Source organism: Dermochelys coriacea, chromosome 6, assembly GCF_009764565.3.
Source record: "Dermochelys coriacea isolate rDerCor1 chromosome 6, rDerCor1.pri.v4, whole genome shotgun sequence".
Taxonomy (NCBI): domain Eukaryota; kingdom Metazoa; phylum Chordata; order Testudines; family Dermochelyidae; genus Dermochelys; species Dermochelys coriacea.
In genome coordinates, this window is record NC_050073.1 from 23428638 (window position 1) to 23453572 (window position 24935).

Consider the following 24935-nt stretch of genomic DNA (forward strand, 5'->3'; position numbering starts at 1 on the left):
GGTTTTCCTGTCAGGCATCTGAACGGGGCATCTCTTCCTTGTGTTCCACCATACAGGCTGTCCTGGACTACCTGCTCCATTTGAGGAACCAGGGCCTGGCCCATTCTTCCATTAGAGTGCATCTCGTGGCCATCTCTGCTTTTCATCCGCCAATCCAAGGACAGATGGTGTTTTCCCATGACATGATAGTCAGATTCCTGAGGGGGCTTGAGAGACTCTTCCTGCAGGTATGGGCCCCCGTCCCGCAGCGGGATCTTAACTTGATCCTTTCTAGGCTCACTGGCAATACCCGTTGAACTGCTGGGGTCCTGCTCCCTTTCCCACCTGTCATGGAATGTCGCATTCCTGATGATGGTGATGTCGGCGAGACGGGTCTCTGAAATTAAAGTTTTGGTCTCAGAACCTCCGTACACGGCCTTCTACAAAGATAAGTTTCAGTTGCGTCCCCACCCGGCCTTCCTACCAAAGGTGGTCTCCACCTTCCATATGAACCAGGACATCTTCCTCCCGGTGTTCTGTCCCAAACTGCACAAGACCAGTGAGGAGAGGCGTCTTCATGCCCTGGACGTCTGGAGAGCCTTGGTGTACCAAGCCTTTCGGAAAATCGACTCAACTCTTCATCGTTACAGTGGATAGGATGAAGGGTCACCTGGTGCCTTCACAGAGGTTTTCCAATTGGATCACCTTGTGCATAAGGACCTGTAACGACCTAGCAGAGCTTCCGCCGCCGCTGATTGTCAGAGCCCACTCGATGAGACTGCAGGCATCTTCGGCAGCCTTCCTGGCACATATCCCTATCCAGGACATCTGTAGAGCCGCAACATGGTCCTCTGTCCACACGTTCACGGCTTATTATGCCATCACTCAGCAGGCCAAGGACGACGCTGGATTCAGCAGAACTGTGTTGCAATCTACACGTCTGTGAACTCCTACCCACCTCCAGGGGTACTCCTTGGGAGTCACCTAATATGGAATGGACATGAGCAAGCACTCGAGGAAGAAAAGACAGGTACCTTTTCCATAACTGGTGCTCTTCGAGATGTGTTGCTCATGTCCATTCCATGACCCGCCCTCCTTCCCCGCTGTCAGAGTTTCTGGCAAGAAGGAACTGAGGGTGGGGGGAGCTGGCAGTGCCCCTTATGCTGCGCCATGTGGGCACCACTCCAGGGGGCATCAGAACCGGTCCCCTACGGATACTGATGAGGGAAAAACTTCTGGCATCAGTGCATATGGCAAGCACACACACTTAATATGGAATGGACATGAGCAACACATCTCAAAGAACAACAGTAATGGAAAAGGTAACTGTCTTTTTATATGGCACCTCTTACATTCAAAATACTTTACAAAATGTTATCTAACTAATCTTTATGGCACCCTTATAAGGTAGGTAAGTAAGTATTAGTATCCCCAATTTATAGATGGGAGAAATGAGGCAGAGAGGGTAAGTAACTTGTTCAAAGCCACACAAAAATCAATGTCAGACCTAGGATTAAAACTCAAGAATTCCTGGGTCCCAGTCCTGTGCTTTTAGACCACTAGGTCCATGGATATGTACAGCATTATCTTAGGAACAAAACATAAGACAACGACATTTTCAGGTCTTTACTAATGAGTACTATCTGCTGCTGAATCCCCAAAAATGAGCTGGCGAAGTAGATAACAAAGCAAAAGCTTTAGAAAGGGGTTTTTGGCAATGAATAAACCTAGAGGTCCAGATCACTCTTCCTGACCTCTTGCTATCTGTTGTTCTTACCAAAAGAGATTTTGCAGTGGAGCAGTAGGTGATTCTGATTCTTCTGTGCTGAATCTAACTCTGTTTAGAGCCTCCTGGACTAGCATCTCAACCTCAAGTTACAGACGTTACTAAGGAAGCTGTCACCATCACCTGGAACCCTCCAGCACAGGATGGCGGCTCCCCAGTACAAGGATACATTGTGGAAAGAAGGAAGAAAGGCAGCAACCTTTGGGTCCCAGTTACCAAAGAGCTAGTCCAAGGTCAGATACCTATTTCCCTGCACCATGGAAAGGCAAAATGAAAGCTAGAGAGGACATGAGATAAGACAATGACGTTCTGATCACTCAAGCAAAGGGACATTGTTGTCTAGACATAACATATGGTTTATGAAGACCAGCTACAGATACTAAAGTCCAAATTTTCAAACATGGTTGCCTGAAAAATGGGACTTAAATCTACGTTTAGGTACCTAAACAACTATGGCCTGATTTTCAGAGGTGCTGAACATTAGAACAAATGGAAGCTTTGGATACTCGGCATCTCTGAAAATCAGGACATTTATATTTATGTGCCCACATGTGGATTTTGGTGTCTACTTTCAAGCATACACATTTGAAAATTTTTCCCTACTGCCTTCCTCTGTTTTTGACCAAACTTGATTTAAGTAAGTAACTGAGCTTGTTATCCATATGTAATGGTGATCATTTATGATATATGTAAATCACAGCTTATATAACACATTGGAAACATTTATGTCAACCACATCTGAATAACAAGACTTTTGGTCTTAATCATCTTTTATTATCGTGATTCTTTCTTGGATTCTTCTATCTCATTCAAAATTTTGGATTTCCTTATTAATTCAATGGCAATTGATTGATTTGATTGATTGAAGGACCAAAATTAATTACTGTAAAGGGTGGAAGCTGTGTTTAATTTTAAAACAAAATATTTGGTTCCAGAGGTTTTGACCAAATTAAATGGAGGAGCTATCTGGTGAGTCTTTGGTGGCCTGATTTCGATAGTCTTACTCAAATTGATTAGTACAGTGGGACTGCTCATGGAAAAAATACCACCTAACATGAGTGAGGGCATCAGACCCTGGCCCTGAATTAAATAGAAGGAACTATACTGGCAAATTATACATTTTTCCTGTGTTATACATTTAAGGCACATTTGTGTGTGCCACAGGGGTTCTCCTTGGAATCCTTGTGGCTCCATTCTGCAAGTGAGGTGCATGACTGGATACATGGAGATCATCATAATTCATAATGTTCCCCCCCAAAAAAATTTTGAGCTGAAATTTCTCATGCTTAAGTCTCAGGCCAAAGGTGATTTTTATGTATTTGTTTGTTTTGATGCTCACTTGGGAATTCTTTTATGCGTGAAGGGACTTTCCTTTAAAATTATGAACTGTCTACACACTTGTGACATTTCCATCTTTAGATACCAAGTTCAAAGTGGTTGGATTGCTGGAGGATACAGAATACGAGTTCCGTGTTACAGCTGTGAACCGTGCAGGGCCTGGACATCCCAGCGTGGCTTCAAACTCTGTTGTTGCAAAGGACCCCATCAGTATGGGTTTCTTTTATTACTTATTCCCTAGTTTTCTTAAAGCTGTTTCCCATGACGAGACCTATATTATATGCATACAGCATGCCCAGACCAACATGATAAGTTGCTACTGTGCTTAGGTGCTTTCTGTATTGGGAGGCTTTCATTCACTTCCTGGTATTTATACTCTGCCAAAAGCCATAATGCAATTGTTTCATACCAGTGTAAACCATTTCTGTTTAATGGACTTCAGCATACTATACAACTGTGCTCTGTGGGGTGATCTCCCCCCCACACCTCACCTTGAACCTTTGGTAAAAGAAAGAGAAACTTCTACAGAATTAGCAAAAGATGGTTGAGCAAATTTTCCAAAGCTTAGTTTGCAAATCTGTTTTTTCATTGGCAAAAATATGGGCCTAATCCTGCACCCGTTGAAGTCACAGCAAAACTCCCAGTAACCTCAGTGAGATCAGAAATGGGCTGTGTAACCTGTTATGATGGGCCAGTAGGCCCATGTATCATCTCTGGGTAAGGTAACATCCGTTCCATACAGCCACGTAACCAAACCCATTTTTAAACCAATTTGTTGCCCAGTACCCAGTATATAAATAGTTTAAAATGTGTAGGGAACTGGGGAGCTTCTGTAATGGTTGCAGGAAGGGATGTCAGTAGCTGTAAGTAGTTTAGAAAAACACTGGGAAAGTAAGAGTCAGTGAAACTAAAGGGGAGATCATTCTTCCATCTACATAGAGCACTAGGTTAAATATTTCCCCAGATCAGAAAACATTTTGGTTCCTTCATATCAGAGGGCTGCACTACAAAATGTCACAGCCAAAGATATTGCTGCCTTCATATTTAAGGATTCACATTATCTCAGACAGAAGGCTGGAGAACGCTTCTTGAACATTCCCATCCAATCCTTGTAGCCCACTGTGAACATTTATTATAGGGGTTCTCAAACTGTGAGTCAGGACCCCAGAGTGGGTCAGGTCCCTATTTTAATGGGGTCACCAGGGCTGGCGTGAGACTTGCTGGGGCCCAAGACCAAAGCCCGAGCCCCAGGGCCAAAGTCCAACATCTTCAGCTCTGGGTGGTGGGGCGCAGGTTACAGGCCCCCCTCCTGGGGTGGAAGCCCTTGGGCTTTGGCTTTGACACCCCCCCCTCCCCACCCAGGGTGATGGGGCTCAGGCTTTGGCCCTCCCTGTCAGGGCAGCAGGGCTTGGGCACTGCTTGTTATTGAAGTCACACATCATATGCTGTCTTGCCCCTAAAACTCAGTCTTACAGGGAACAGGGTATAGGAATGTGCTCATACACCTCAGGACCAGCACCTTGTGACAGTGCTCAGCACTTACTGAAAATCAGGTTCCTTTAAGGTGTCTCAAGTTGAGCACCCCCCAAAAAAGGATTTGGCTGAAATCACAAATCACTTTTGAAAATGTAGGCCTGAAATATGGGGTTGGTGCAGAGATGAGGGTGAGAATCCCTGGTTACGGTACACTGTGTTCATCTGCAGTGTGCTGTTGCTGTTTCAGAGCCTCCAGGAAAGGTGAAGGGGATCCATGTGGTTGACTCTTCCAACTCCAGCATTTCCTTGGTGTGGGAGCAGCCAGATCAAGGAGACTTGCCCTCAGGATACATACTTGAGATGCGTGCGGAGAACACCAAGGAATGGACAAAATGCTCTAAAATCCCAATCTCCGGCACTAGCTACACTGTGGGAGGCTTGCAGGAGAGGCAGAAATATTTCTTCCGAATCCGAGCAGTGAATGAAGCTGGTGTGGGAGAACCAGCAGAGCTAGAGAAAGGAATTCTAGCTATGCCTCCTCCAGGTAATCTCCAGAATATCCTGTCTGACTGCAGGACACTTCTGTCGCTCATTCATTCATGAGTCAGTGTGTTTATTTTAATAGCCATGGTTTACAAAGCTTCACAGAGTGACTATTAATTATGCTCATGCTCTTTGCAAGTAATAAAGCTTTTGTTAATGGCTAGATGAACATTAGCGTGTAATCCAGTTGTCCTCCCTGACAGTCTACCAGCATGACTGGTTTGTAATGTCCACAAAAGCTCACGCCAAATACATTTTCACTAGGGGCTTTGCCCATCAGCAAGGAGGATCAATTAGGGATCTGCTTTTGCTTAGAGAAAACCAGCTCAAATATATAGAGTAAAATCCAGCTTTTCTAGCCTTTTCAGACTCATAATGAAGATGACTTAAATTAAATGAATGAACTTCTCCCAGAAAAGGCTATTAACAAATGCTCTTTCTGTTCAGTTCAGTGGTTTACTCCAATATAAAGGGACACCCTCAGTGCCAAGGGTCTTATATTTTGCTCATATCCTCAAGTAATTTCACTTAGAGTTTGCAGATAAGATGTTGGCAAGTGACATTGGGCTACAGAAGCTCTTTGTAGAGTCCTGGAGCTGGACTGATAGCTATTCTGCCACACTTGCTGTTAGGGCTGAACCATAACAATCTTTCACAGCAGTTCCTCAAATCTCCAGCTACCGCCCAATTGGCTGCAGCTTCTTCTGTCATCAATAGTCTCCCATGTCAGCTATTGTGATTGCAGAGGCAGTTCTCAGGGAATTCTCCCTGCTGCCAGTGATGCTGTTAGATGGGTAGATAGTAATGCCTCCTGATGGGAGAGATGGGTAGATAGTGTACTGATCAGTAGCAGGTAAGCTATCATAGTGCCCATCTGTGATAGAGACTGGTACAGAGACACAGATTACTGTTTTTCCAACTGGATAGCGAAGAGTGACAGCCTGGGTTCAAATGAACAATCAAGTGGCACTGTGATAACAGACAACATGGAGGTGATTGTATTGTCAAGGGGAAGACTCCAGAGGAGCCCATCACATCTTGAGAATAACTCCTGAGGTATCTATCATAAGTATCCCTTTGGAGCCCAATTATAAGAGGTGGCAGTTCAGACTTTTATTGTTTAGCACTCATGGGTAGTGAATTTGTTTTTACTCTGCTAGTTAGGAAATTCAAACAGCTTGTCTCTGGGATGTTCCCGGGAGACAGAGCTGCCTGAAGAGGTAGAAAGACTAGCAAGGTAAGATACAGAACTCATGAGTCATGCTACATTGCAGTGATTTCCATCAGGAATAAAAACATCTGGCACTGACCAGGGGAATGTCAGAAGACAACATCCAGCAGAACAGCACAAAATTAGAATATCTATTAAAAGCAGCTTTTCCTTTATGTCTTCACTTCAGAATTGCACTAATAATCTTGATACTAATTATTACTTCTCCTAAAAGAGAAACCCCAATCTAACCTCGGATTTACTGTATGACCAAAACAAAACAAACTGTGGTAGGATATAGGAACATGCAGCGTAGTGGAAGTAAGCGGTGGGCAGTTATTTTTAAGGCGGTTAAAGTTGTAATTTCAAGCAACATAACTTTTTTGGCCCACAGGTTTCTCACACTAATCATTTTGAAAGGGTAATACTTCCTCCCCCTTGCAACTTGGTTTAAAATAATATAATTGACTCTTCTGATTGAGACCTTGAGTGCCAAGGAATAAATATTCCTCACCTAGTTCCATGCCCCTAGAACCTGAGAGGGAAGGAGGTGGTGGTGTTGAATGCAGAAGGTAATGAACCCCTTACATTACAGGACAAACAGTGCTCAAGGCTCGATTTTGCAATCCTCACATTGGTGAACACCTCTTCACACAAGTTGTGCCATTAATTTCAGTGGGAGTTCCGGTGTCAGCGTTGCCCCATCTAGCCCTCACAACCATACCCTAACACTTGTTCATGCAAGCTTTGTCTTTTCTGTTCAATTTAATTACTGCCTTGGTGGTTTGAAGAGAAGGGCAGCTATGATTAAAGTGTATTACTTACTCCTATTTCTCAATTCCTTTTTGATAGTAGAGGCGCAGCCTTTCTTTAAAAATTGCATGGTAAAAGAGTGGCTACTGATCGGCATTAGCTTCAAAATGAAAATATACATTGTCTGTTTCCTTTCCTGTACGTACGTATGTATGTATGCATGGTTCCCTCTAGTACTAATGAGCCTGTCACTGCAGTATCTGTACATAATTAAGAGTAGCTTCATTTCTGCCAGTAAAAGGAACAGACTCTCAATCTCATTCCCATCTTATGTTGCAATTACTAACTTAATTTCTTAGCTACCTTCTGCAGAAGCTAATTTCAAGGACTGCTTTTCTTTCTCCCATCATGCTGTTTTCACTGCACAATGCTTAAAACAGCAGGCCGATAGCAGGGAAATGGCTTTGCTCAGATATGAGGCCTCTAAGATTTTAATTATTCTCTCTCTCTCTCTCTCTCTCTTTCTCTCTGTTGTGGTGGTGGTTTGTGTTTTGTGTTTTAGCCCGTCCGAAGTTCGATCTAAGTGCCAAGCTGAAGAGTCATATGGTGGTTCGTGCTGGGACAGCCCTCTGCATTCATGCTGCCTTTACTGTGAGCTTCCTTCTGCCCTGCTCTATCTCTGGGAAAGTCTGCATTGCAAGTTTTCTTTGGCGTCAACATTTTATCATACACATAACCCATTTTTCTCCTTTTACGGATGTGGGACCTGGTCTCACAAGCTGTATATGATTGGAACATCCACTGAAATTCCCCATGGCCGCCTCACATTTCTACTGTAGGTGCAGTGGAAGTAGCAGGGAATAAGTACCCAGTATATCCACACACTGCAGATGGGCAGGGAAGCAAATGGTCAAATCCTTCTCTCCACCCCATCAGTGTACTCACCAGCACAGCTGAACCAGTGTGGGAGTAGGTGAAGCAATCTGCTGCTGGTCAAGACTAATGGCTGATTACTCACTCCCATGAGAATGAGGGAACACAGAAGGCATTATGACTCTCTGAGGCACAGTTCCTTCCCCTGGGCTTCTAAAGTGGTACAGATACATGCCTCATGGTTGGATATAAAAGGATCATCTGGCCCTTTAAGGGACAAATACTTCTGCTGGCCTTCCTCGCAAGAACAATCACACTGACTTAAGTGACACAGTTTGCCCGAGTAAGGCAAGTAGGATTTGGCCTGATGGCTGTGCAGCACTTTGGATCCGTGAAGCAGTGTGTAAATGCTGACTGTTTTGGGGGCTTGGTTTTATAAGCCTTCCTCACACTGGTGAAGTTGATGGGGCTATTCCCACGAGTAAGCACCTACCAGCATAAGAAAGGGTTGCACAAGCTAGCCTTCAGTAGTGTGGGTTTGGGTAGGGAGTTAATATCAACCCACCCAGAATAAGCACTAACAATTACTATGAGAGACCTATCATTAAAATGTGTGTGACTTCTGTTTCATTAATCACGGTAGTGCAATGTTATCTGATTGAGATGCCACACTCACCAGAGCTTTATGAATCCTGTAATCTGTTCTGCTCAAATGCATGCCAGAGAACGAAGCTTTACAAGCAGCATAAAGAAGTGTTGTTAATAAGGGTGCACATGATTGTCACGTGGGGCCAGAAAGGGGTTTTTTTCAACTCCGTAATTGCACAGGATACAACTTGTGGCTGATACAAAGTCAAGCCTTTCCCATTTGTTCTGATGGCTACATCACTGTGATGGTCTCAAGGTATTTTATTGTATTGTACTAAAGCTCTCAAGAATGTTCCCTGTTAGGAGCTGAGAGGCACGGCGTGCTTTGTAGTGGGGACTTAATGTGGGCCACGTATTTGTTAAAGGAAACATTATGGTTTGTGGCTTCTAAGGCCAAGCACCTTCAAAGCTTTGAGCACCCTTGATCTCTACTGGGGGTAGTTAAGTCAGTGGAAGGTCAGGGTGCTTGTACCTCGCAGGACGTGCTCAGCACCTCACAGGTTTGGCCCTAAAGCCAGAGTAACTTCAGTGGTGACAATCAGCAGGAGTGAAGGGCTGGCAGGAGCTGGCCTTAAGGCAGGACTGCAGGGGCATTTGTTCTTTGTCAGCTTGAATTCACTGCACTAGAGGAGCTGCCGTTTCCCCTGGGGGAACCTCTTGGTGCACTGTCTAGAGCTGAGGTGTTATCGCTATTGCACCAGCCGTTTCCTCTGTTTTTAAAAAGTGCTTCGAGAAGATTAAACAGGGATAAACTTTAGCCTCGAGGTTATGTTGGAATCCCTCCAGCTGAGTCAGTAGAGACCACTAGATCAAGTGTAATGCTGGGGGAAGTCTGATTTTTTTTTTAACCTGTTTGAGAATCTTAGCAACATCATCATCTTGAAACAAAACTAAGGGTCAGATCTTCAGCTGGAGTAAGCTCCATTGGCTTCAGTGGAGTTATGTCCATTTATATCAGCTGAGCATCTGGCCTAGTACCAGGAGAGCATACATTCCCCTGGTATTTCTACTGCCAGAATTCCCTGGGAGCGCTCTCCTTGGAGTATTTTGGGTGATATCAAGTTGATTGCATCCAAGACACTGTTATGTTAGGTTCAGAGCTATCTATTGTATACTGAAAGCTAAGGCCACCATTATTTTTTACACGTTTGTCTCGGGCAGGGTTCCCCTCCACCAACTGTGACCTGGCAAAAAGACGGAATTCTGACAAAAGGGAGAGAGATAATCACCAAAGGCAAGAACCACTCCCAGTTCCTCATCCACAGCACCAAGCGTTTTGATTCTGGTGTGTACAGGATCCTCCTTAGAAACGACTATGGTGAAGCTCATTATGACATCCAAGTACATGTGGCAGGTACAGTATAGCAAAAGCTCTAGCTTCCAGGCTACAGCTGGGTTTAGTCAGGGAACCAATTAGTCTGCTGTGGATTTCAGGTTCTTAGGGCTGGAAAGGTCCAAGGGAATGAAATTTAGGAGTGCACGTGCAGTACCAGAATTTGCTAGACACACAGTGATATGCATAAGCAATTCACAAGGCAGCAACTGGGTTGAAAAGGGTTTGCTTCGAGAGAAAAAAAATAGAGGGGTGGTCCTATATAAGGGAAATAAATACCTAAAGGTGTGTCCTATTTGTTAGATTCCCCACGGCCACCAAAGAATCTGCAGCTGGTTGAGGAAGTGCCGAACACCGTGACTCTGAAATGGGATCACACCCCAGATATAATGGATGATGGGCATGCCCATTACATCATCATGAAACGTGATGCTAGAACTGCCACCTGGTTCACTGCAGCTGAGAAAGTCTACAGTAACAAGTACACAGTCACAGCCCTGGTCCCAGGGAGGAAATACTTTTTCCGAGTTATTGCCCGCAATGACATTGGAGACAGTGACCCTCTGGATTCCAAGGAGCCCTGGCACATCTCTAAAGACAAAGGTAACCATTAGATTAGATGTATGAGCAGGCAGGAAAAAGGGTGCCCTTGTATATAAGAACTAGATTGGGACCTGGGAGGTCTGGCTTCAATTCGCAGCCTGGTCACAGACTTCCTATGTGACCTTGGCAAGTTCCTTAACCGTTCTGTACTTCAGTACCCCACCTGGAATGGAGACAAAAATATCTCCTTTCTCCCACCCTTTGTCTTCTCATCTATGAGCATGCAATCACACTGGGGCCTCTTGGTGTTACCTAGAGTCATATGCATAATAATGATAATATATTTTCTCTGTGTGTATGTGTGAATAGAGGGTAGTTGTGTCTTAACATGAGAGAGTTCTCATTTTTTACTACTAGGTTTCCCTCCAACTCATTGCTGGATGGATTCGGACAGTTCCCAAAATGAATAGCAAAAACATCTGAGAGGCATAGCAGATTTTTTTTTAAAAGTTTTACCTCTCTTTCCCCTCCCCTCCCACCCACCGCCAGTTTGTTTCCCTCTGCTCTTAACCGGTGTGTTCAGGCTTAGTGGACGAGATGATGTCCTCATTAGAGATGGGCCCAAAACAAACCCCCAGAGCTGAACATTCTCTCACTCAAGGGAAGCTCATATCAGGATCATAAATGGGCCGTATCCCCACAATGGGCCAAACCAAACCCCACATCCAGACACTTGGAGATAGTTAGAATCCAGATCCAAACTTTGTCATGCAAGCCTATCTCTAGTTTAATAAGCAGGACATTAGCACAAAATAATCAGGCAGGTTGGACAGCTGCAGATAAATTTTCCATGGAGCATGTGCACTTCTTGCTATAATGTTTCCAATCTTGTTAGTACTGTAGATGCCACACAGATGGTTTATAGTCATATGTGTATTTAAAGTCAGTCTTTCTCTTGCCATATAATCTAGACACAAACATGTCACTTCTCTTAAGGTACTTCCATTGTTTTAGGGTGTCACCAAGAAAGAAAACTTCCAATTATAGCCATCATAGTGTTCTTTTCTTGGTTCTACTCCAGGCCTGATTTGAATCTCATTTGCACTGCTGTAAATATGGACTAACAGTGGAGTTAAATCCATGTTAATCAAGGGTAAATAAAAGAATCATTAGGTTTTCTGTGCCTTGGAGCACTTGATAACCATTCTTTATGCAGGATAGCAGGACACAGTTGCAGAAGAGAACTACTCCCTACCTCCCATTGAAAATGACAGACAGTCTTCAAGGTTCAGAGTAGCAGCTGTGTTAGTCTGTATTCGCAAAAAGAAAAGGAGTACTTGTGGCACCTTAGAGACTAACAAATTTATTTGAGCATAAGCTTTCGTGAGCTATAGCTCACTTCATTGGATGCATTTGCAAATGCATCCGATGAAGTGAGCTGTAGCTCACGAAAGCTTATGCTCAAATAAATTTGTTAGTCTTCAAGTTGCACATTTTGAAGAGAAAAGTAGACAGACTTTGCTTTATTGTCACAGCCCAAGGGTAATGAGAAAAGCTGAAAACTGTGCTCTGAGAATGAAGTCGGTGTAACTGAGAGCAGAATTGTGCCCTTTCATATTAAATTTTAGGATCAAGGAATTTTACCCAGCTGGAGCTCCTACTGGTGGGAAAAGTAGATGTATAAAAAAGAAAGGTTTTTAAAAATGCTTTTTTGGTGATGGCTGAAAAATGTAGCACATTCTTGCAATGCACACTGCTGTTTGTAATACAGTCTCCTTGACGCTCTGCAGCATTGTGCATACTGCCAATCCCTCCGTGCAAACTATGCAGAGATGTAATGCTTCCACCCCAAAAAAGTTTATGTACTTCAGTTGACAATCATGTGTAATAATTTATTATCATGATTTGCATTTCTAACATACCTTGTCATCCAAAGATCCCACACCTCATTTTCAAGGTAATGACATTAACTAAAGAAATTATGCATTGCAACATCTACATGAAGCAGAAAAATCTGACCGCTTTTTACAGATGGGGTACAAAGAGGTTAAGTTACTTGCCTACAGTTGCATGGAAAGTTTGTGTTTAAAGTTGGAAATAGAACCCAGAGGTCCTGACTCCCAGCCCCCTGCTCTCCCCACCAAGCATGCTGCTTCCTGATTTGTATTTATAAGTGAAGAGGGCTGGTGGAGTGCTAAGAATAATCCTATGACATGACAATTGTATGCTACTCATTCCCTCTGCTCTTCACCTAGTGTTCCCTAGCTGGGAAAAAGAAACTCGGGGCCGAGTTTTACACCAGTGTAACTGAGTGGATTGGAGTCACTACTTGTGATCCATACCAGTGTGGGAGGAGAACCCAGAGGGGTACAGCTATCTGTCTGAAGGTATGCACTGCTGTTTTACACATTTGGAAGCAGGCAGTGGTGATCTCTTTATTTCCTATGTAGAGCGTTTCAGTGCCAACTTGAAGGAGTATCACGAGAAAGACTGGCGCCAGGCCCCCCATTTCATTGCACCTCTGAAGAACCATGCAGTTTGCCGGGGCCAGGACTGCACCATGAGTTGTGCTTTCCTGGGCAACCCCCGCCCAGTGCTGACATTGTACAAAGGCAATGTGAACATCACGGCCAATTCTAAGTTTTGGTACAACTCAACAAGTGGCGTCTGCACACTGATGATCCCCACCTGCAGCTCCAAGGACAGCGGAGACTACGCCGTGGTCATTGAGAATGAACTGGGCCAGGAGAAATGCAGCTGCATGCTGACTGTGTATGGTGAGTTGAGTTCTCAGCTTCCATCTTTCCATGGCAATGATTCTCCACCAGCCGTGTAGCTACTGATTTGAAATCTCTGACCACAATATACTCCCATGATCTCTCAGCATAAGCATGCTTACTGCACTGGATGGGCCAATTCCACCTGGCCCCAATGAATTACACCAGCTTGATCCCCTGCACACACCCGAGTTGGGGGCAGAGGCTATCTCCCTCTGTGGGGATTTCCAGGATAGCTTTATGTTGCACTGGGAGCTTCACCAACAGCATTTATTAAGGGAACACACTGAATGGGCACTGACCACTCCCTCCTCACTTAGCACCATAGGTTTTTGAGCTATGATGTCTCCCATCATTCCTCACTTCAACCTTCCCTCTCTGTTGATTTCACTGCCAGGGCACTGCATGTACTTTGTGCCAGTTTCCACGGGTGTGGGCCCTGGGCTGAGTTGGACCCATTATGATCGCCAGCAGAGCAGGTGTAGTTAGCTACAGATTTCTATGCAGTGTTCATGAAAGAACTGATAAAGAGCAAAAATGATTTTGCCAGTTTCCATACAAAGAAATTAAAGCCATGTTTACCCTATGGGCACTATAGTAGCATAGTTATGGTGCTGTAGCTATCCTGGCCTAACCCCAGAGTGTAGGCGCATCCTACACCAACGGAAGTGGTTTTTTCCATCGGTGCACGAACACCATGACTCTGAGCAATGGTAGCTAGGTCGATGGACACATTCTTCCTACGACCTAACTGTGTCTATCCTGGGGGTTACGTTGGTATAGCTGCATCACTCAGGGTGTGGGTTTTTCATACTCCTGAGCAACATAGCTATGTCAACGTACATTTTAAATGTAGACCAGGCTTTAATCACATGTGTTCTGGGGCACATGACTTTTCTGCACCCATGCAGAGACTGGCAGTTCGTGACAAAGTTTAGCACATGAAGTCAGTAGAGTTACTCTGGATTTACTCTGCTGGAACCAAGAGCACAATCCATCCCAAGATCTTTTATTTTCCAGATTTGCATTTACATGGCAGGAAGGTCACTTGGATAGATAAGAGGCCTGATTCTGCTATGCTTTGCACACTATGTGGGCATTTTCACAGGTGCAAAGTACGTGTAAAACATTTCTGAATCAGAATGGTAGTGTTTCACACCCACTTTGCACTTGCTTTGCATAGGTGTAAATGGCTTCCCAAAGTGCAAGGCACTGGAGAACTGGGCCCAATCTGAAGAACATATTTTCATATCTGGAAATAGGCCTACTTCTACCTTAAGTTAAAACAGGTGTAGCTGCCACTGAAGTCAGTAGGAATTGTATCCAGCCAACTGAGGGCAGAATCAGTTACTGTAGCAGAGCGGTATGAAATGCCATATTTTCGCTTGGTGAATGGAATCCTATTCCTTCAAGAATTCACACAGTGGATCAAGGGCAAAATATGGCTATTTCTGGGAGCATAACAGATTTGCACTGCACACATGGCAAACCTCCACCTTGGAGCAATTCGCTTATGTGCTCCGAGAATGGCATCTTCCCATTTTCACAGGGTTTTGCCTTCATTTTCTGTTGTAGAGAAAAATTCAAGGGAAATGCTATCCCTCTTTTTGCACAGTCCTCTCCCAAGCCCCCTGGCTATATCGCTCTGTTTTCCCTGGTGGTGAGAATGCTCTCCACCTCAATAGGGCTTTTACTTTAGGTTGCAGCAGGATAGTTTGGCTGGGAAGGTTCCCATTGTATTTATCCTGTGGGACTAAATAATTCTATCTGCATGTAGTGATGTTGTAGCACTATGCCCCAACATCACATTGTGGAGATGCAGCATCATTGTGTCATGGTCCCCGAATCTGGGGACTCCCTAATTGCTCTACAGGATGATCTCACAGTGTTGACACATCAGACCCATGAAAATCATCCGAGTCCCATTAATTTCAAAAAGAAAAGGAGTACTTGTGGCACCTTAGAGACTAACAAATTTATTTGTTTGAGCATAAGCTTTCGTGAGCTACAGCTCACTTCATCGGATGCATTTGGTGGAAAAAACAGAGGAGAGATTTATATACACACACAGAGAACATGAAACAATGGGTTTATCATACACACTGTAAGGAGACTGATCACTTAAGATAAGCCATCACCAGCAGCAGGGGGGGGGGGGGGAAACCTTTCATGGTGACAAGCAAGGTAGGCTAATTCCAGCAGTTAACAAGAATATCTGAGGAACAGTGGGGGGTGGGGTGGGGGAGAGAAATAACATGGGGAAATAGTTTTACTTTGTGTAATGACTCATCCATTGCCAGTCTCTACTCAAGCCTAAGTTAATTGTATCCAGTTTGCAAATTAATTCCAATTCAGCAGTCCTTCGTTGGAGTCTGTTTTTGAAGCTTTTTTGTTGAAGGATAGCCACTCTTAGGTCTGTGATCGAGTGACCAGAGAGATTGAAGTGTTCTCCAACTGGTTTTTGAATGTTATAATTCTTGACGTCTGATTTGTGTCCATTCATTCTTTTACGTAGAGACTGTCCAGTTTGGCCAATGTACATGGCAGAGGGGCATTGCTGGCACATGATGGCATATATCACATTGGTAGATGCGCAGGTGAACGAGCCTCTGATAGTGTGGCTGATGTGATTAGGCCCTATGATGGTATCCCCTGAATAGATATGTGGACAGAGTTGGCAATGGGCTTTCTTGCAAGGATAGGTTCCTGGGTTAGTGGTTCTGTTGTATGGTGTGTGGTTGCTGGTGAGTATTTGCTTCAGATTGGGGGCTGTCTGTAAGCAAGTACTGGCCTGTCTCCCAAGATCTGTGAGAGTGATGGGTCGTCCTTCAGGATAGGTTGTAGATCCTTGATGATGCGTTGGAGAGGTTTTAGTTGGGGGCTGAAGGTGATGGCTAGTGGCGTTCTGTTGTTTTCTTTGTTGGGCCTGTCCTGTAGTAGGTGACTTCTGGGTACTCTTCTGGCTCTGTCAATCTGTTTCTTCTGTCATCATCATGAATAGGTCGGAGTATGAACAAGAGGCTACTAGGCAGCTCTCCAACACCACTTTCTACAAGCCATTACCCTCTGATCCCACTGAGAGTTACCAAAAGAAACTACAGCTTTTGCTCAAGAAACTTCCTGAAAAAGCACAAGAACAAATCCGCACAGACACACCCCTAGAACCCCAACCTGGGGTATTCTATCTGCTACCCAAGATCCATAAACCTGGAAATCCTGGATGCCAATCCAGGCATTGGCACCCTGACAGCAGGATTGTCTAGCTATGTAGACTCCCTCCTCAGGCCCTTCGTTACCAGCACTCCCAGCTATCTTCGAGACACCACTGACTTCCTGAGGAAACTACAGTCCATTGGTGATCTTCCTAAAAACACCATCCTAGCCACTATGGATGTACAAGCCCTCTACACCAACATTCCACACAAAGATGGACTACAAGCCGTCAGGAACAGTATCCCCGATACTGTCACGGCTAACCTGGTGGCTGAACCTTGTGACTTTGTTCTCACCCATAACTATTTCACATTTGGGGACAATGTATACCTTCAAATCAGCGGCACTGCGATGGGTACCCGCATGGCCCCACAGTATGCCAACATTTTTATGGCTGACTTAGAACAATGCTTCCTCAGCTCCCCCTAATGCCCCTACTCTACTTGCGCTACATTGATGACATCTTCATCATCTGGACCCATGGAAAAGAAGCCCTTGAGGAATTCCACCAGGATTTCAACAATTTCCATCCCACCATCAACCTCAGCCTGGACCAGTCCACACAAGAGATCCACTTCCTGGACACTACGGTGCTAATAAGCAATGGTCACATAAACACCCTATATCGGAAACCTACTGACCGCTATTCCTACCTACATGCCTCTAGCTTTCATCCAGATCATACCACTCGATCCATTGTCTACAGCCAAGCTCTGCGATATAACCGCATTTGCTCCAACCCCTCAGACAGAGACAAACACCTACAAGATCTCTATCATGCATTCCTACAACTACAGTACCCACCTGCTGAAGTGAAGAAACAGATTGACACAGCCAGAAGAGTACCCAGAAGTCACCTACTACAGGACAGGCCCAACAAAGAAAATAAGAGAACGCCACTAGCCATCGCCTTCAGCCCCCAACTAAAACCTCTCCAACGCATCATCAAGGATCTACAACCTATCCTGAAGGACGACCCATCACTCTCACAGATCTTGGGAGACAGGCCAGTAATTGCTTACAGACAGCCCCCCAATCTGAAGCAAATACTCACCCGCAACCACACACCACACAACAGAACCACTAATCCAGGAACCTATCCTTGCAACAAAGCCCGTTGCCAACTCTGTCCACATATCTATTCAGGGAATACCATCATAGAGCCTCATCACATCAGCCACACTATCAGAGGCTCGTTCACCTGCGCATCTACCAATGTGATATATGCCATCATGTGCCAGCAATGCCCCTCTGCCATGTACATTGGTCAAACTGGACAGTCTCTACGTAAAAGAATGAATGGACACAAATCAGACGTCAAGAATTATAACATTCAAAAACCAGTTGGAGAACACTTCAATCTCTCTGGTCACTCGATTACAGACCTAAGAGTGGCTATCCTTCAACAAAAAAGCTTCAAAAACAGACTCCAACGAAGGACTGCTGAATTGGAATTAATTTGCAAACTGGATACAATTAACTTAGGCTTGAATAGAGACTGGGAATGGATGAGTCATTACACAAAGTAAAACTATTTCCCCATGTTATTTCTCCCCCCCACTCCACCCCCCACTGTTCCTCAGATATTCTTGTTAACTGCTGGAATTAGCCTACCTTGCTTGTCACCATGAAAGGTTTTCCTCCTTTCCCCCCCCCTGCTGCTGGTGATGGCTTATCTTAAGTGATCACTCTCCTAAATTTGTTAGTCTCTAAGGTGCCACAAGTACTCCTTTTCTTTTTGCGAATACAGACTAACACGGCTGCTACTCTGAAACCTCTCCTTACAGTGTGTATGATAAACCCATTGTTTCATGTTCTCTGTGTGTGTATATAAATCTCCCCTCTGTTTTTTCCACCAAATGCATCCGATGAAGTGAGCTGTAGCTCACGAAAGCTTATGCTCTAATAAATTTGTTAGTCTCTAAGGTGCCACAAGTACTCCTTTTCTTTTTGCGAATACAGACTAACACGGCTGCTACTCTGAAACCTGCCATTAATTTCAGCAACTCAGGTGGCAACTCTTCCAGGAGGCTGCTTCATTGTAAGCTTGACACTTCTATAAATCACCATGGGAGAATTAAAGAAAACTGAAGAGCTGCCTCAAATGGGAAATACTTAAGATGAAGAATTCTCCTCCATCCTTTGTCTCAGTGGTAGTATGGAAACAAATGCCTTTATTTTAATATGGGGCTTAAGTGCATTTCTCTTGAGCTCTGTTCTCACCAAGCATAAGCCCTGATGCCTCATGGCATGTCATCGCTCTCTTAAATGAAAGCTGAGAGACACGTTACCCAGCATAGAAACTGATATACCAATAAGGAGAGGCTATATTTGGATGGATCTTTCAGTGTTATTTTTGTAGGTGACCATTGCTTCGGCACAGCAGGATGACACATGCTGATAATATCACTCTGAAGTTTCAGTTCTTTTTTCTCTACTTCTAATGGAGAAGTAACTCAACCTGAAATAATGGTGAAGAGTGATGGTTACTCTCCATTTGCTATTCCAAATTAGAGTTTTATTTTCATTTAAATTATATATATATATATATATAGTGACAGGTGTTGGGCCAGATGGCTACAGGAGAGTGATAGAAGGCAGATATATTAGCGTCAGGTTAAGTAGATCCCTTTTCCCTGGGTAATGTAACAGGGAAGGTTCCAGAACAATCAGGAACTTTCTGGAAACAATTAAGGCAGACAGGCTGATTAGAACACCTGCAGCCAATCAAGAAGCAGCTAGAATCTAATAAGGCAGGCTAATCAGGGCACCTGGGTTTAAAAAGGAGCTCACTTCAGTTTGTGGTGCGTGCGAGGAGCTGGGTGCAAGAAGCTGAGAGTGAGAAGGCATACTACTGGAAGATGGAGAAGTACAAGCATTATCAGACATCAGGAGGGAGGTCCTGTGGTGAGAATAAAGAAGGTGTTGGGAGGAGGCCACGGGGAAGTAGCTCAGGGAGTTGTAGCTGTCACGGGAGCCACTGTAGACAGCTGCATTCCACAGGGCCCTGCGCTGGAACCCGGAGTAGAGGGTGGGCCCGGGTTCCCCCCACCTCCCTACTTAATACCGGAGGAGTTGAACTGAACTGTGAGTTCCACCAGAGGGGAAGGTCTCTGGCCTGTTCCCCGATCCACTAGGCGGATCAGCAGAAGCTGCAGGTATTCTTCTTCTGCTTTTCCCCATGCTGGCCAGTGATGAGGCGAACTGAGTGAATGGCAGGTTTGAGCCATGGAAGTGGCCAAACTGAGGGCTGCCGTGAACCTCTGAGGCAAGAAAAACTGCCAATAAGTGCAGGACCCACCAAGGCAGAGGAGGAACTTTGTTACAATATATATTTTGTGTGTGTGTGTGTGTGTGTGTGTGTGTGTGTGTGTGTGTGTGTGTGTGTACAATATACACACATGGAGCACTCCCTCAGTTAAATCTGATCACTGCTGACCTCACAATGAAAAGAACATTTGCTCCACTTTGGTGAAAAGTAGAAGCTGATTGCAGCTCACGCCTGGTTTTAGTAGTATTTTGGAGACTGATATAATTTGGTGCAGAAACCACCATCACTGTTAACATTAGTTAGCTGCCCCCTGAGGAGACTCTGCAGAAAAGAGGAGTCAATGTGCTGTGGAGGGCAAACTCCATCCCCACAACCCACAGAGGGGCTGTCATTGCAGGTCAGTAATGAAGCACATTGGCAGGGAAGTGTGAGAGAACCTAAAACTGCTGCCGGCCACGATGTACCTCTTCTGCAAATATATAGGAGACTTCAGAGCTGTCAGTCTGGCCAAGAACATAGCCCTCCTAAATAACTCTGTTCTGTCTGATTGGGAGACAAGGGAGAGATCCTGGAGGCCTCCCACCTCACACTCCATCCTCTCATGAATGTTTCCTCCTGAGGTCAGGCATTAAAGTATTATTAAAACTCCTTAATCAGTTCGAAGGAGAGAATAGAAAGTAGAGTCCAACTGCAGGGATGGTTTCTCCCTCTAAGTATCCTTTTCTAGGGTTAGGTGTCAATGGAGTTTTCAGTGGAAATGGGAGAGGTCACAGGGTCTGCTCTGGCTATGAGATTCCATTTTGGGAGCAGGGGGAGGGGGCTGATTGGCCACAATCTATCTCTGTGTGTGTGTGTGTGTGTGTGTGTGTGTGTTTAGGCGGAGGGGAGGTGTTAATATAGCTCAGGAGTTCACCTCCAACTGGGAGTGTCACAGAGCTGAGAAATTTACTCCAATTTGGAAGTTTGGTGTGGCTCAGATGCTCCAGCCTGGCAAATGAACTTAGCTTGGGAGCTTGTCCTACCTTTTGGAGTTTACTCCAGCCCAGAGAGCCCACCACAGTTTCAGCAGCTTAGTTTGAGTTATGAGTCTAGCCCAGACTAGGACCTAGAGCTGGCAGGTTTCACTTGTGAGTTTCAGTTGTCTTTACCTGTTTGCTCCTAACATTCCAGATCACTCTAGGATAAGGGTGGCACCCAAGAAGAAGAGAAAACATTCAAATGCACATGTGAACACACTGATCTTAAATATTCATGGAGCAGACCCTCACAGTATGATTTCTGTGCTGACCAGTGATGGGTCTGGTCAGAGCCGGATTAATGCAGGGGCTTTAAGCGCCGCAGCACAGGGCCTCAGGCTAAGGGGGCCCCACAGGCTCGCGGGCCGGATGCGGCCCGTTGCTTCTTTTCATCTGGCCTGCAGCAAATCTCTGTGTCACGGGCCGGACACCAGTCTCCGAGCCTCAGTGCTCCACCCCGGGGCTAGAGCCATGAGCGCCAACTCACCAATGTGCCCCTGCGGCCCCTAGTTGAAGGGCGTTCAGGGAATCTCTGCATGCTGCCCCTGCCCCCAGTGCCATCTCCACAGCTTCCATTGGCCGGGTACCGCAGCCAATGGGAGCTGAAGGAGCAGTGCCTGCGGGCACGGGCAGCAAGCACTGCGCAGAGCAGCCTGGCCCCCCTGCCTAGCAGCCGGAGCAGCATGGAGCCAGGGCAGGCAGGGATCCTGCTTTAGCCCTGCTGCGCTGCTGACCAGGAGCTGGCTGAGGTAAGTGCCTCCTGGCTGGAGCCTACACCTCCTCCTGCACCCCTACCCTAGCATGGAGCCCCCTGCTGCACCCAAACTCCCACCCAGAGCCCATACCCCGAACTCCTGCCCCTGAGCTCATTTTGTTCAAACTTCTAGGGGGTGAAATAGCTTTGGACTGAGACAATGCCCAGAAAAATTCAGCCCCAAGGTGGTTCATTTGAGACAGTTATGGGCAACTAGGAAAGAGGTTTTAATGGAAACTGGAACTTGCTCAACTGCCATGTTTGCTTCCCATGAAAGTCATGATAGAATAATATTTTGCATTTATGTACTGGTGTGTTTTAACCAGGGAATCTCTCTGCTTTCCAAAAGTACCATAGTAAATGATGCATGGTTCGTCAGTTGTCAATGGTTATAATGATGCCCCCCCGCCCTCTCTCTCTCTCTTTTCTTAAAGATAAAGATGATAAAAGCCTCCTGGACTCAGTGACTGAAAGTCTTCAGAAGTCAAAGCACATCATGTAATCAGCAGACCTGGATCCAAATTCATCCAGTCCAGCATGCGGAACAATTCAAACATTTCTGTGTAGTTTGACTTGGATAGTGCAGTTGCTGTTTTGAGTCATGCATATCTTCTATAGTGATTAATGAATCCAAATGTCAAAAGATGGAGCCTTCACTGTAGAAGGGCAGTTTTAATGTTTCAGTACTTTCTTCCACATAGGCAGCTTCCAAATGCTAGTGTGTTTGAATGATAATATTTCCAATACTGGATGAAAATGTATCTTAAAAATAAAAGGAGCCACAGTCAATGAGAGTTCTGCTTTTACTTCAATGGGAGGAGAACTGGGCTATATATGCATTAATTATGTTACTTTATTGCAGTACTTAGAGGCCCCAGCTAAGCTCATGGCCTTGTTGTGCTAGACACTGTACAACCATACAGTAAGAGATCGTCCCCATCCCTAAGAGCTTACATTCTAATCTAAATAGACAACACAAAGAAAGAAAGTATTACTGTACCCATTTTACAGATGGGGAACTGAGACCCAGAGAGACTGTGACTCACCCAAGATCACACAAGCAGTCTACAGTTGAGTCAGAAATAGCATCCAGACCTCCTGAGGCCCAGTCCAAAGTCTTAACCATAAAAGGAGAGGTTACTTATCTTGTACAGTAACTGGTGTTCCTCAAGATATTTCATCCCTATGAGTGCACCAAGTGAGGATATATATGTGCCCATGCACTCCTGAGTGGAGATGTTTGTTTTGTTAGCAGTGTCCAGGGGTCTGCACCTGCACGATACACTTCCTTGTGCTCCAGTATGGGAGCGTATAGGGAGGCGTGGGCCCACACCACTCCAGTTCCTTCTCAACCTCAGAGCATGGTAGAACTCCAAAGCAGAGGGGACAGGAGGGCGGATGGTGGAGCTCCAATAGGGACAAAACATCTTAGGGTATGTCTACACTATGAAATTAGGTCGAATTTATAGAAGTTGGTTTTGTAGAAAGCCGTTTTTATACAGTCGAGTGTTTGTGTCTCCACACAAATGCTCTAAGTGCATGTAGTCGGCGGACTGTGTCCACAGTACTGAGGCAACCGTCGACTTCCAGAGCTTTGCACTGTGGGTAGCTATCCCACAGTTCCCGCAGTCTCCACCGCCCATTTGAATTCTGGGTAGAAATCCCAGTGCCTGATGGGGCTAAAACATTGTTGCTGGTGGTTCTGGGTACATATCGTCAGGCCCCCGTTCCCTCCCTCCCTCCGTAAAAGCAAGGGCAGACAATCGTTTTGCGCCTTTTTTCTTGTTACCTGTGCAGACGCCATACCACGGCAAGCATGGAGCCCGCTCAGCTAACCGTCACCGTATGTCTCCTGGGTGCTGGTGGACGTGGTACTGCATTGCTACACAGCAGCAGTTTATTGCCTTTTGGCAGCAGACAGTGCAGTATGACTGGTAGCCGTCGTCGACGTAGTCCTGGATGCTCTTTTAACTGGGCGCTTGGGCAAACGTGGGAGTGACTCAGCCAGGTCATTTCCCTTGTTTCATCTCATGGCAATTGAGTCCTACCGGCAGTGCACTGTCTTTTAATCTGCAGCTAGCAGAAGACGATGGCCAGTAGTCATATTGCACCATCTTCTGCCGAGCAACCAGGAGGTGATGATGGCTAGCGATCGTACTGCACATTCTGCTGCCAGCATGATGTATAAAGATAGAAGAAGTGGTTCAAAACAAGAAATAGACCAGATTTGTTTTGTATTCATTTTCTCCTCCCTCCCTCTGTGAAATCGATGGCCTGCTAAACCCAGTTTTGAGTTCTATCCTTGAGGTGGCCATTCAGTTTCTCGCAAAGCCACCCCCTTTGTTGATTTTAATTCCCTGTAAGCCAACCCTGTAAGCCATGACGTCAGTCGCCCCTTCCTCCATCAGGGCAACAGCAGACAATCATTCCGCGCCTTTTTTCTGTGCAGATGCCATACCACGGCAAGCAGGGAGCCCGCTCAGATCAATTTGGCAATTAGGAGAACATTAAATACCACACGCATTATCCAGCAGTATATGCAGCATCACAACCTGGCAAAGCGAAACCGGGCGAGTAGGCGTCAGCGCGGTGACGAGAGTGATGAGGACATGGATACAGACTTCTCTCAAAACACGGGCCCTGCCAATGTGGGCATCATGGTGCTAATGGGGCAGGTTCATGCAGTGGAACGCCGATTCTGGGCTCGGGAAACAAGCACAACTGGTGGGACCACATAGTGTTGCAGGTCTGGGATGATTCTCAGTGGCTGCGAAACTTTTGCATGCGTAAGGGCACTTTTATGGAACTTTGTGACTTGCTTTCCCCTGCCCTGAGGTGCAAGAATACCAAGATGAGAGCAGCCCTCACAGTTGAGAAGCGAGTGGCTATAGCCATGTGGAAGCTTGCAACGCCAGACAGCTACCGGTCAGTCGGGAATCAATTTGGAGTGGGCAAATCTACTGTGGGGGCTGCTGTGATGCAAGTAGCCAACACAATCAAAGATCTGCTGATATCAAGGGTAGTGACCCTGGGAAATGTGCAGGTCATAGTAGATGGCTTTGCTGCAATGGGATTCCCTAACTGTGGTGGGGCCATAGACGGAATCCATATCCCTATCTTGGCACCGGAGCACCAAGCCAGCGAGTACATAAACCGCAAGGGGTACTTTTCAATAGTGCTGCAAGCACTGGTGGATCACAAGGGACGTTTCACCAACATCAACGTGGGATGGCCGGGAAAGGTACATGACGCTCGCATCTTCAGGAACTCTGGTCTGTTTCAAAAGCTGCAGGAAGGGACTTTCTTCCCAGACCAGAAAATAACAGTTGGGGATGTTGAAATGCCTATAGTTATCCTTGGGGACCCAGCCTACCCCTTAATGCCATGGCTCATGAAACCATACATAGGCAGCCTGGAGAGTA

At 45.5% G+C, this 24935-nt stretch overlaps 1 protein-coding gene across 1 annotated transcript in view; it reads left to right on the top strand.

Moving 5' to 3' along the window:
• The window catches only part of IGSF22 (immunoglobulin superfamily member 22), a 47357-nt gene extending 25067 nt beyond the window's left edge, over positions 1-22290 (top strand). Inside the window, exons 15-22 of the mRNA XM_038406068.2 lie at positions 1825-1998; positions 3185-3313; positions 4827-5123; positions 7648-7736; positions 9768-9960; positions 10243-10542; positions 12933-13259; positions 21948-22290. Coding sequence (XP_038261996.1) covers positions 1825-1998; positions 3185-3313; positions 4827-5123; positions 7648-7736; positions 9768-9960; positions 10243-10542; positions 12933-13259; positions 21948-22015 — 1577 coding nt within the window. The 3' untranslated portion in view covers positions 22016-22290. The remainder of the gene's footprint in view (positions 1-1824; positions 1999-3184; positions 3314-4826; positions 5124-7647; positions 7737-9767; positions 9961-10242; positions 10543-12932; positions 13260-21947) is intronic.
• Positions 22291-24935: the final 2645 nt, after the last annotated feature.